This window comes from Salmo salar, chromosome 09, assembly GCF_965601325.2.
Source record: "Salmo salar chromosome 09, fSalSal1, whole genome shotgun sequence".
Classification (NCBI taxonomy): Eukaryota; Metazoa; Chordata; class Actinopteri; order Salmoniformes; family Salmonidae; genus Salmo; species Salmo salar.
Window position 1 is genome coordinate 66,448,243 of NC_138299.1, and position 12,824 is coordinate 66,461,066.

Consider the following 12,824-nt stretch of genomic DNA (forward strand, 5'->3'; position numbering starts at 1 on the left):
GGCTGGGGATTATCGCCGCCCGCAGTGGGAAATTGAGGCAGCCAAGGCAGAGAGGCGGTGGTACGAGGCCAGAGTGGACGCGCTGATGAAGCACGAGAGGCACCCCCAAGAATTTTTTTGGGGGGGGCACACGGGTAGTTTGGCTAGGCGTAAGAAGAGCCGGAAGCCAGCTACCCGTGGTTATATGGAGGAGCGTATGGGGTGGAGAGCGCTATGTTTCGCTGAGAAGCGCACTATCTCACCCATACGCACGCACAGTCCGGTGCGAGTTATTCCAGCCCCTCGCAGGTGCCGTGCTAGGGCGGGCATCCAGCCTGGTAGGAGAATGCCTGCGCAGCGCATCTGGTCGCCGGTACGCCTCCGAGGACCAGGCTACCCAACTCCCACTCTACGCACGGCTACCATCAGGCCCCTGCACAGCCCAGTCTGCCCTGTACGAGCACCCCGCTCGTACAGGGCTACTAGTTCCATCCAGCCAAGGCGGGTTGTGCAGGAGGTAAGATCTAGACCGGCTGTGCGCCTCCATAGCCCTGGGTTTCCAGCTCCTGTCTCTCGTGCGGACCCGGAAGTGCGTCCACCCAGTCCGACTCGTCCTGTTCCCGCTCCCCGCACTAGCCTGGAGGTGCGTGTTCATAAGCTGGTATATCCGGTACCAGCACCACGCACCAGGATTATAGTGCGTCAGCCCGCCAGTCAACAGTCTTCATCAGAGCTGCCCGCCAGTCAACAGTCTTCATCAGAGCTGCCCGCCAGTCAACAGTCTACATCAGAGCTGCCCGCCAGTCAACAGTCATCGTCAGAGCTGCCCGCCAGTCAACAGTCATCGTCAGAGCTGCCCGCCAGTCAACAGTCATCGTCAGAGCTGCCCGCCAGTCAACAGTCATCGTCAGAGCTGCCCGCCAGTCAACAGTCATCGTCAGAGCTGCCCGCCAGTCAACAGTCATCGTCAGAGCTGCCCGCCAGTCAACAGTCGCCAGAGCTGCCCGCCAGTCAACAGTCGCCAGAGCTGCCCGCCAGTCAACAGTCGCCAGAGAGGTCAGACTGCGCTGAACTGCCGGAGTGGCCAGACTGCGCTGAACTGCCGGAGTGGCCAGACTGCGCTGAACTGCCGGAGTGGCCAGACTGCGCTGAACTGCCTGAGTGGCCAGACTGCGCTGAACTGCCTGAGTGGCCAGACTGCGCTGAACTGCCGGAGTGGCCAGACTGCGCTGAACTGCCGGAGTGGCCAGACTGCCCTGAACTGCCGGAGCGGCCAGACTGCCCTGAACTGCCGGAGCGGCCAGACTGCCCTGAACTGCCGGAGCGGCCAGACTGCCCTGAACTGCCGGAGCGGCCAGACGGCCCTGAACTGCCGGAGCGGCCAGACGGCCCTGAACTGCCGGAGCGGCCAGACTGCCCTGAACTGCCGGAGCGGCCAGACTGCCCTGAACTGCCGGAGCGGCCAGACTGCCCTGAACTGCCGGAGCGGCCAGACTGCCCTGAACTGCCGGAGCGGCCAGACTGCCCTGAACTGCCGGAGCGGCCCGAGTGGCCAGACTGTCCCGAATTGCCAGACTGCCCAGACTGTCCCGAATTGCCAGACTGCCCAGACTGTCCCGAATTGCCAGACTGCCCAGACTGTCCCGAACTGCCAGACTGCCCAGACTGTCCCGAACTGCCAGACTGCCCAGACTGTCCCGAACTGCCAGACTGCCCAGACTGTCCCGAACTGCCAGACTGCCCCCCGGCAATGCCAGACTGGCCCGACTGCCCCTCGGCGATGCCAGAGTGGCCCGACAGCCTGGAACGGCCGGAACCAGAGCCACCTCCAGAAATAGGTGGGTTGGGGAGGGGGGGTGTCGCACAGTGCCGTCGTTGACGGCAGCCACCCTCCCTTCCCTCCCTTTAGAAAAGGGGACTTTTTGTTGGTGTTGCTTGGGGTTATTTTTTGTTAAGGTGCTTCTGGGGTAGCACCTTTAAAGGGGGGGTACTGTCACGTCCTGGCCAGTATATAAGGTTAATTGTTTTGTAGTTTGGTCAGGGCGTGGCAGGGGGTATTTGTTTTGTGGTTCGGGGTGGTGTGTTTGTGTAAAGGGTGTTTGATTTAGTATTTCCGGGTTTTGGTTTATGTTTAGTTAATTCTATGGTTAGTCTAGTGTGTGTGTTTCTATGTTTGGTTGATTGGGGTTGGGACTCTCAGTTGAAGGCAGGTGTTGTCTATCTGCCTTTGATTGAGAGTCCCATATATTAGGGTGTGTTTGTATGTGTTATTTGTGGGTGATTGTTCTGTGTGTAAGCCGTATGCTTTACCAGACTGTTTGTAGTTGTTCGTTCGTTTCGTTTTGTTATTTTGTATGTTCATTTTTGTAGTTAATAAAAATCAAGATGAGCATACACGTACCTGCTGCGTATTGGTCCTCCTTCACCGACGACAACCGTGACACTAACACAGTAATCATGACAACTTGAGCTCTTGCAGCATGAACTGACATGTTGTCCACCCAATCCAAAAAATCAGAGAACGAATCTAGTAAATTAAACTAACTCACTTTTGTACATCGCGCTGGTCCGTACAATTGGCCTTATTTTAGTGCCCAAAAAACGTAATACTTCCAGATCAACTGTAATATCAATACCATTGTAAAGCACAATTTCTCCCCTTTCCAACAAAATCAATGACGAGACCTTCATGATACCCATCTCTGCATGATTCAAGAAGGCAATGAGCTTCGTCGGGTCTTTTGAAAAATGGCAAGGAGGGAAGTGAAACCTATTGCGTGATAGTGAGAAGGAGAGATGTCGTGTGGGGAAATTGCTTTTTTTCACTCGATCTGTCCAACTTATCACCTTATCGCCTCTAAAATGTAAATAAAACACTATAAAGAGTTTATATAATGTGTCATTACATACCTATTTGAAGGCTTGTGTCGAATTTGAATCGGGTTTTTAGGGCGGTGCTAAAGTGATCTTCAGAAGTAAACAGCGGCTTTTGAGTCATTGATAGCTGGCAGTGATGACGCAAAAAATTACTTGGTATCCCCTCTTACCCCATCCCTGTCCCTTTCTTGTTTATAAATGGTGAGAGAAGTGCTACACCTGGTGGAGAGAGGCTGTAAGACAGAATTAGTTGCTTTATGCGTGTTGCTGTCAACACAGTCCCTACAGTCCCATTAGTTTTCTTTACAGCCTCGTTTGAATGTCGCGGTTGCGCACATTTGTACGGAATGGGGTTAGCGTACGTTACTGAAAGCATAAGTTACAGCTAGCTAGCACTGCAGTGCATAAAATGTGGTGAGTAGCTGACTGAAAGAGAGAGAGAAAGACAATAGCTGAACAGTTTTGAACAATTATTTTCTTAAAAAATTAAGGAGCAGCAAATGAGAGAGAGCTAGCTATATTTCATTGTATTTTTTTCCACTTACTTAGCTAGCAAATGCAGCTAGATAGTTTAAGGGAAAACGTGAGAGGAGGAGAGCGCGTAGATGCAACAATGAGTTATACAACGAGCAAAGTAATCATGATGTTTTTATGTGGCTGCTATGAAAGTGAACTGTGTTTGCGGATGATCAGGGGTGTATTCATTCCGCCAATTCTACTGATAAACATTTCTTAACTGGAAGCAAACGGAACGAAACGGTGATTAACATACCTGAATTTGTCTAATAGAAACTCTGGTCTGCAACTGTCTGGACTAATGATTACACCCTAGATAAGGCAAAAGTGTGCAAGGCAGTATTGAATGTGTCACTGTCTGTCATCTTGGTTACTTAAGTTTTTCTCTCGACCTGTGCACCTACGTTGTAAACTTTTAATCGTAGGCTAGATTGTTGCAATCTCATGGTGGGTATAGGGACAATTAGAGTATCATGTATTAGCCTAAAACTACCGATGTTACATTGAGCTGGGTGAATAGAATATGAATGACAGTCATCCAATATGCTGTAATACAATTAATGCCATGCTCATAAAAACAACATTGTCCTCCCTAATCTTAAATGGCATCGACCGCCACTGATATGCACAAACTCTACCAAACTGTTTTGGCTGGGAAGAATGGGGACGCCTTTACCCTGAGCCAGTGTATAGAAGGCACGGATGGTGGAGGTATTGGTGGTAATACTAATTTCCTCTTCAGTCAAGGAGCTCTCAATGTCCACGGTCAAGGCCCTGTCGATTTCGGTGTACAGGTTTTTCACTGTTCCCGTGGGGAATGTCACGTTCATTATCCTGCCTTCGCTGTCATACCTGAAAGATAGAGGGAGAAGTTTATGTAAAGGTGATCATTGTGATTCATGAATTCTTGCATCGAAGCATGGTGTCATTTTGTCGAGAGTATCTAGGCAACAACATCACACACAGTCACCACACGGTCTCTTTTCACATAACTTGGTAGAATAACCTTTAAAAGGATCAAAATATGACACTGTAGGCAAACTTCAAAGTGTGTGTCATTGTGAAGGAAGTCACTGACTGCCACCAAATTAAAACATGAATATACATTCATTTTAAGTGCAAAGCAGCAACTGATTAGCTTACCTTATGATCAAGTATTTATCGAGTCAGGCTCTCATCACCCTAAAAAGTGAAGGTCTACTCTGCCAATGTAGAAATCAGTCCCTCCTACTTCTGTATACTCACTCGTAAAATGTGGTCCAGCCAATTTCAGAGGTCTTGGTAGCCAGCAGGCCAGTGTTACCATGGTAGGTGAGTAGCACCAGTTCCTGGCCCTGAGCCGTCAAGGTCTTTAGCCCACCGTTGGTTCCCATGATCAGCCAGATGACCTGGTTGTCCGGGGCGACTATGCGCACGGGCATGCGGTTGGGGTCTCGGCGGATCCTCAGGGTGTTCCCGTTGCTATCAGTCACAGCGGTAACGTCGTTCTCGATGCTGTAGCTGAAAGTATACTTAAAGTCACCCGTCAGGAGGCTGGAGGTGTGTTGGTGGGTACCATTGGCGTCAAAGACATACACTTCCTGGGCATCAGGCGACGCCACCTCAAAGGTGTTGGTGTTAGAGGTCAACACTGGCCCGTTCCTACTGACAGCCCGGATACGGATGTTGCCCAGGTCTGCCACGTACAGGGTGCCATCAGGCGCCACAACCAGAGAGGATGGGACGTTGAGACGAGCGTCTTTAGCGTAGCCCTCGCCGGTCTGGTAACAGTCACAGTTGACGTCGTTCTTACAATCACAGTCAGAGGGCGACCCTGCCAGATGGGTTATTTCACCGTCGACGGATATCGTTCGGATTCGGCTAAGCTTCCGTTCGTCGGTTTCGGCGACGTAGATGGCACCGTAGTAGGACACGGCGATGGCAACGGCGGACTCCAGGGGCGTCAGCGCTGCCCTTTGACCTCTGGCTGCCCCGCGGTCCATCCCGGCCAACGGGCAGTGGATGGGCCGGCCCGCTGCAATGCTGACCTGGCCGTTCTCAGTGATTCGTAGGACCACATTGTTGTCCAGGATGTACAGGGAGTTATCCATGGGGCTGACCGCTAGGTCAGTGGGCCACTCCAGGAGCACCTGCAGATAGGGACATTGTTATAGGCACCACAGAGATGTGGCATTAAGACATTACTTTCTCTCAGATATGTGGTATTGAGATATCCCTGTCTACAGAAATTACATTGTATGATCATGTCGGTGTACACATCATCAATGTGACATTGTCAACATTGTCCCATCTCCTAAATATTTCAGGGTGACATCAGTATTGTCAAAAACTGTGGGAAAACACATACTTAATCATCCTTTCCAGACAGTGATTAATAACAGGGCATTTTGCCCTCAAGGCTGCACACAACTCATTACTGTCTGTCTCAGTGCCATTCATTAAGCCTGCCAGTCTGCCTTCTTATGGGACAATATGCCTCAGGTTACTATAGTATAGCCAAAAAGATATCGGTGTTGCGTTGTAACATCGAACTATCTTAATTAACTTGAGACATGTTTAATTCTTGTCTGCCTGGTGGTTTCAAGCCTCCCTTAGTGTACTAATAGCAGACATGGAACTATTCTCTGGTATGTCCCCTTGGAGTAAAGGGCAGAGGTAAGGGACCCCAATCCAAGATGAGTTTGACTCTCCACACCAATCCACTCCTGAAACGTCCCCTCCGGAGACCCTAAATATATGGTGTGTAATGGAGGCCCGCCATTCCATTTTAATATGATAAAAGCTTTTCTTCGTTTTTCTTTTCTTCATTATTCATTTGCATCACATCAGAGGTCATATGTAATGGAAGGGGATAGCGTAGAGATGGATATAAATGTTTAAGAGGAGAGCCAAAGTTATATTGAGTAAGTGTTTTGCCCTCATAAGGCGGTAACGTTGTGTCTTTTGACAAGACACTATGTTCATGCTGTTAAGGGCAGATTTTTAGAGACGTGGAAAGTTGTTAGATAGAAAAGCGTTGAAATGTCATGCTGTTTGGTAGGAATGACCCCCCCCCCCCCAAAAAAAGAATTCAGCTGCTGACTACACAAACTTCCATCACACCTGATTCAACTAATCAAGAGCTTGGTGATTATTTGACTGTATGGATCGGATGTGCTAGTGTGCTGAAACATAAATATGCAGTCCTGTGGGTCCCTGAGGAACAGACGGGGACACACTGCTCTAGATACCCAACAATAAGCCTCGGCAACTTGAGAGTTCATAGGGGTCTTTTAAACAAAAATATAATGCCACCTAATGACTTTCCTTCCACTGAAATAACCATATCCAAAAGCATATTATTTAACTATGTAAGTACTTTCATTATCAGTTTTTGTGAGTGTTGCAGGGAAAAATGCTTGATTTTGCTGCGACAATTCTAACATTATGTATGGCAATACACAATCATTTTGTCCAAATTGCCATGAAAATGCGCTGATGTGGGAAAAGGTTTGTCGACATGTGGCTTGATTGAACCATTTTATGAGGTAAAAGTGCAGTGATTGGTTAAAATTGCGAGCTCTCTTTTTGTAGTGCATTTATCAGACACTTTTATACACTAATACTGCAGAGATAACTGTTGTATGCAGTAGTAGTACAATGATTGGTCAAATTTGCGAGCCCTCAAATAATATGCAGGGAATTGTTGATTTTGCTAAACAAATTGCGATCGCAGAATACTGGAGGGACTGCATTATGTAGCACTCCAAAGACTGAATGACTCATAGATTGGCAAGAAGAGTACCACAGGGTGGCGCTGTGAGGTTAGCCCTATGGGACCTGACTTGAGGACAGAACAGGCTTGAGGGAGGCATGACTGGTACTCTGACAGCCACCTGATTGATTTCCATGCTGATGTCACAGGTAAGGGGGCGTGCCGACGTGAGGTCGTTGGAGCCCAGGAGGGTGGATATGATGCCGTTTTGGTCAACTCTCCGGATCGTGGTGCCGTCCACAAAGTATATCAGTCCATTCTTGTCCACAGCAATACCTGTCGAGAGAAAAGGGGGAAGAGGGGAATAAAATAAATGCATAAGTGATAACAGATAGATAGACGTGTCAGACATGGGAGATGTTCGGTTTTCTCTGCTTGCATGACTCTGTGGAACGAACACAACAGATACATGTGTCGAGTTTGGCTTCCCATTATTCAGGTCACTGCAAAAAGCACATCCTTCAATAATTAAACCACCTGCTTTCCTGCTATTGAATAATTTCTCAGGGTAAAGTAGGAAAGGCTGTGTCCCTGCTGTATGTGCGCCGGGCGCACGTGTCTCGCCATATCCCACCTCCAATAACAGAACTCAGAGGTGAAGTGTCAATGAGTGTGGCTTCTTCACCTAAAATTGCAGCTCGGACACCCAGCAATCATCAACCATCTTCACTCTATCTGTGAAATGGGTAGGCGGGGGGAAATGACGAATTTGGTCAATTTTAGACGAAACGGGTGAGCGACAGGCAGTTGCCATGGTTACGACGGCAGGCAAAATTGCACGACTGATTGATTGTCGGCTGAGGGTTTTAGTGCAAAGAGAGAGTACTTGCCATAGACGTTTGTCCCACATAGGGAAAATACATTAGCAACCGTGGCACACTCCACATCTTTTCATGTCACTGTGCGCTCCTAATAGAGACCAGAGACTACAGGATTTCAATTAAACCTCACATAGATTTCCATTTCTTTTTTCAATCAGCGCTATAAATGCTGGTGTAAACACACACTGTGGCGGTTTTTAAACTCAAAATAGTGATTAAAGTTCATCACAAGAGGTGAGAAATTGGTATATATTCTGCATATGGTATATATTCTGACACATTTAATAGCTTCTAAATAAAGCTGTAAAAAAAATGGAATCAAGTGGTTAGAGGGGAGTCATTTGGTTTGACCTTTGGCTAGATCTGCCCAAAGCTTGCCTGGGTCCTGAAACATTAAAGAGCCGAGAGAGCATTCTGGGAGAGCCGGCTATTTGACACTCTGGGGAAAATTCAGACAGATGAAGAGTGCCACATTTGAGCATATTTCAGCAAACGTCTCAGGAAGAAAACTCCAGCCATCTGCTGTCTCTTTCCCCTAGCCTCTACCTCCTCCATCTCCATAGTTAGATTCACTCCCTCCCAGCTTCCTTTCATTCAAACCCACTATTTTAAATGCAGTTTAAGCAGGGACATTGGGGGGGGGGGGGGGGGGGGGGGCTGGCACACACCAGACAAACTAATAATCCATGACTTCTTAACTTGAGAATATTCAGACGGTGGTGAGTTTTTAGACACAATATGGCTGCCATACTACGCCTAGGTTGGTACTACAGTACACATGTACAGTGAATGATGCCAGTTACCCTTATATAAGCATTTTCTGACCTCGTGAAAAGTGCTACCTAAATAGAATATATTAACACATTACTTCTAAAACATTTGTGCTGTGAACCACCAATCTCTTGAAAGGCTTGCAGGATTTCATTTCAGCCCTGCAGTAACACATCCAATTCAGCTAATTACTGTATGTTCTAATGAAATGTGTTACTTCAGGGCTGGACCAAAAGCCTGCAGCCCTGCACACCCAATAGTGCTCCAGTATGTTGGCTTGGCACCTACCTTTTGGCCCAGTGAGCAGGGCCTCCGTGGCCTTGGCCCCATCCCCACAGTGGGTCTCGTCAAATGGCAGACAGTGCTCCCCGGTCCCTGCCACCACCTCTGCGTTACTCTGCAGTTCCTTGATCCCCGTCAGGACCTTGGGCCGGTAGATCCTCCGTGAGTAGGTGTCTGACACATAAAGCTGCCCAGTCACCGGGTCAGTGGCCAGGTAATAGCGGTGAGCAGGGTTGTTACTATGATCGAGGGAAAATGTGGTTACTGCGACTGCCGCAATGAACAATCAGAAAATAATCTAGTTTTCCTTTTTTTTTTTTTTTTACAAATTTGAACAATCCCAAGAGAACCTAGTTTGAAGGTATTTTTCCATAATAACATAGTAAGAAAATAAATGTGACATTCAGAATGATAATGACCACAGAAAAGACTGTATGTGTATGTAGTTCTGGTTTTTGTGAATGCCCGTTGAGGCTTGTGTTGTGTAAGGCTTTTTGCATAACAGACGGGTGGGGAATAGCCCGAGACCAGGAGTCCAAGTGAATATAACAGAATTTAACCGGAAACGACTGGAGCAGATTTGTGTATGACAATTTGAAGGGTGCCAGATCATTTCAATCGTTATCACTACCCTGTGAGGGGAAGCCAATGGAAATAATGGAATGATGTGCTTATGTTAATGACAGTCATCAACTGATGGCATTTCATTGGGTTGTGCTTATTGACATTCATTTTTAAAATGCCTCAAAATGTGGCGGGCTCCTTCAGGAGTTAGCAGAGACATCTTCAAGGCTGGCTTCCATTATGAAAAAAATCATCTGAGGCAAAGACAAAATTAATAATCTTCTATGTAGGGTGCTGGATATCAGCAATATACAGCAAGTATAGTAGTATTGACTTTGAATTTAAAAAAAATTGTCAAAGGCAATTACATTCACATTTTTCTACGCTAGTTAACATTAATCCTCTTACATGACTAAATGACACAGACATATCACTGAATTTAAATTGCCAACTCTTTCCAACTAAAGAAGAGATAACATGTGTGCTTGGAGGCCAATAATATACCAAAATATAAGCTGGTGAATAACACTTTTTTACTGTCTGGAAATAAAGATAGCCCAGTGAGTGTTCTCATGTTTAATGGTACATTAGTCCATAATGTAAGCCTTTGACACTTATGAATGTGAATAATGTGTGTTTAAAATAAATGTGAGAATGCAATAAACAGTGAAAAAAGTCAATGTTACATTACAAAGTGGGATTATAAAAACGGACACCTTTATGAGCCAAACCACATGATCAAATAATGCCTTAGAGGCTTATCAATTTGCCATAAAGAGGTTAATAAAAATATACAATATACATCAAGACAGTGAGAGAAACTGCAACATAACACACCTACCTGTGTCTAAAATCTTTATTTCTTCGGGTGGGATTAAAGGAAGGAAGCAGAAAGAGAAAGATGCAGAGAGAGTGTAAAAGTGTGTGACTTAAAAGTCTAAGAAAAACACCATAAAAAAGAAGCAGACGAAGATTTGTTGAGCAGAAAGGAGGCGAAAAAGAAGAAGAGTGACTATGGCTTGGTTAAACCCTGCACCCATAACTAACAGAGGGGAGAATATAAAAACTCCCCCACCAGGCAATCCATTGGGCCATTACACCACTGCTTTGTTCTCCATTTAACCACTGAGTATCGGAATATTGATCCCACCACTCATTATACAGCCCCATATCAAAATAAGGACTTTATATCCAAACCCCAAGCCATTACATGCCAGCTTGAGAAGCCAGGTTGGGACTTGCTTTTACTCTCACGGATATACATACACTTCATGTCCACACAAAAGGATGTGGACACCCTTTCAAATTAGTGGATTTGGCTACTTCACTGACTTCACTAATGCTCTTGTGGCTGAATGGAAGCAAGTCCCTTCAGCAATGTTCCAACATCTAGTGGAAAGCCTTCCCAGAAGAGTGGAGGCTGTTATAGCAGCAAAGGGGGAACCAACTCCATATTAATGCCCATGATGTTGAAATCAGATGTAGTGTATATGCATTATACATTTATTATAACGAGCAATCCAAGCATGTGGGCTTAACTTTCCCCATGCAACCTATAAGAGAATGTATCAAAACATAACAAACAGGTGGTTGTGGGTGTTGTATGTGATTTATGGGGATGTCTTCTGAACTGAAGACTTCACTGTTTTTTGCAATGGGAGGGCCAGGGGCATGCAATTGATTTGAAAGATTTAATATGTTTTGTATTGAGTAGCCCTGGCTGTAAAATGGTGGTTTCTGAGTCTGCCAATTGGCCGAAGTAAGCTTATTGAGTGAAACCAACTTGACAAGACGGCCTAAATTGTCTCGATTATATGGTGTTTTTCTCTAATTGTGATGAAGGATATAGAAAATATTCCACATTAAATAGTGAATCTCACCGTTCTTCCGTTCAATCATATTGGATACTGTGCACGTAGGCCAACAGTTGTCTGACCACCCTGTGCATTGTTAAGACTGTCTCGGATAACCACTGATTCACAGTTCAAAGAAGACCACTACACGTCAGACGTCCACCCCCTTCAAGTTTATGTAACAGAATGCATTTTGTTCTGCCACCAGTGGGGCGTGAACTCACAACAACACATACCACTCAAAGCCAACCGTCTTAGCCAACAGAGCAAAAGACTAGTCAGTCACTCTGCAAGCAACAGTTTGCTTTGTATGTACTCCAGCCAACATGCTATGGGCAGTGGTGGAAAAAGTACCCAAATGTCATACTTGAGTAAAAGTAAAGATACCTTAATAGAAAATGACTAAAGTAAAAGTGAAAGTCACCCAGCAAAATACTACTTGAGTAAAAGTTTAAGGTTTTAAATACACTTAAGCATCAAAAGTATAAATCATTTCAAATTCCTTATATTAAGCAAACCAGACGGCACAAAAAAAAAAACATTTTGGGGGGGGGGGGGGGGATAGCCAGGGGCACACTTCAACATTCAGACATCAGTAACAAACAAAGCATTTGTCTTTAGTGAGTCCGCCAAATCAGAGGCAGTAAAGATGACCAGGGATATTCTCTTGATAAGTGTGTGAATTGGACCATTTTCCTGTCCTGCTGAGCATTCAAAATGTAACAAGTAATTTTGGGTGTAAGGGAAAATGTATGGACTAAAAAGTACATTATATTATTTAGGAATGTCGTGAAGTAAAAGTTGTCAAAAATATATTCTTAAAGTGCAGTACAGATACCCCCAAAAAACGACTTAAGTAGTACTTTAAAGTAATTTTACTTAAGTACTTTACAACTCTTAACCTGTTAGGGCTAGGGGGCAGCATTTGCACGTCTGGATAAAAAAAATGTACCCGATTTAATCTGGTTACTAATCCTACCCAGTAACTAGAATATGCATATACTTATTATATATGGATAGAAAACACTCTAAAGGTTCTAAAACTGTTTGAATGGTGTCTGTGAGTATAACAGAACTCATTTGGCAGGCAAAACCCTGAGACATTTTCTGACAGGAAGTGGATACCTGATGTGTTGTATTGACTTTAAACCTATCCCATTGAAAAACACAGGGGCTGAGGAATATTTTGGCACTTCCTATTGCTTCCACTAGATGTCACCAGCCTTTACAAAGTGTTTTGAGTCTTCTGGAGGGAGATCTGACCGAACAAGAGCCATGGAACGATGATGTCCCATTAGACACCTGGCGCGCGAGTTCATGTTGGGTACCCTCGTTCCAATACGTTATAAAAGAGTATGCATTCGTCCACCTTGAATATTATTCATGTTCTGGTTAAAAAAGGCCCTA

At 45.6% G+C, this 12,824-nt stretch overlaps 1 protein-coding gene across 4 annotated transcripts in view; it reads right to left on the reverse strand.

The window, feature by feature from the left end:
• LOC106611581 (teneurin-3) overlaps nt 1-12,824 on the reverse strand; it is a 229,349-nt gene that overhangs the window by 29,615 nt on the left and 186,910 nt on the right. For 2 of the 4 annotated variants that reach the window (XM_014211943.3, XM_014211939.3), the window contains 5 exons: nt 10,406-10,426; nt 9,007-9,239; nt 7,248-7,402; nt 4,618-5,501; nt 4,049-4,224 (listed from right to left, as the gene is read on the reverse strand). In XM_014211943.3, the coding sequence (XP_014067418.2) occupies nt 4,049-4,224; nt 4,618-5,501; nt 7,248-7,402; nt 9,007-9,239; nt 10,406-10,426 (1,469 nt within the window). The remainder of the gene's footprint in view (nt 1-4,048; nt 4,225-4,617; nt 5,502-7,247; nt 7,403-9,006; nt 9,240-10,405; nt 10,427-12,824) is intronic. The other 2 variants (XM_014211944.3, XM_014211940.3) reach the window with 1 other exon arrangement.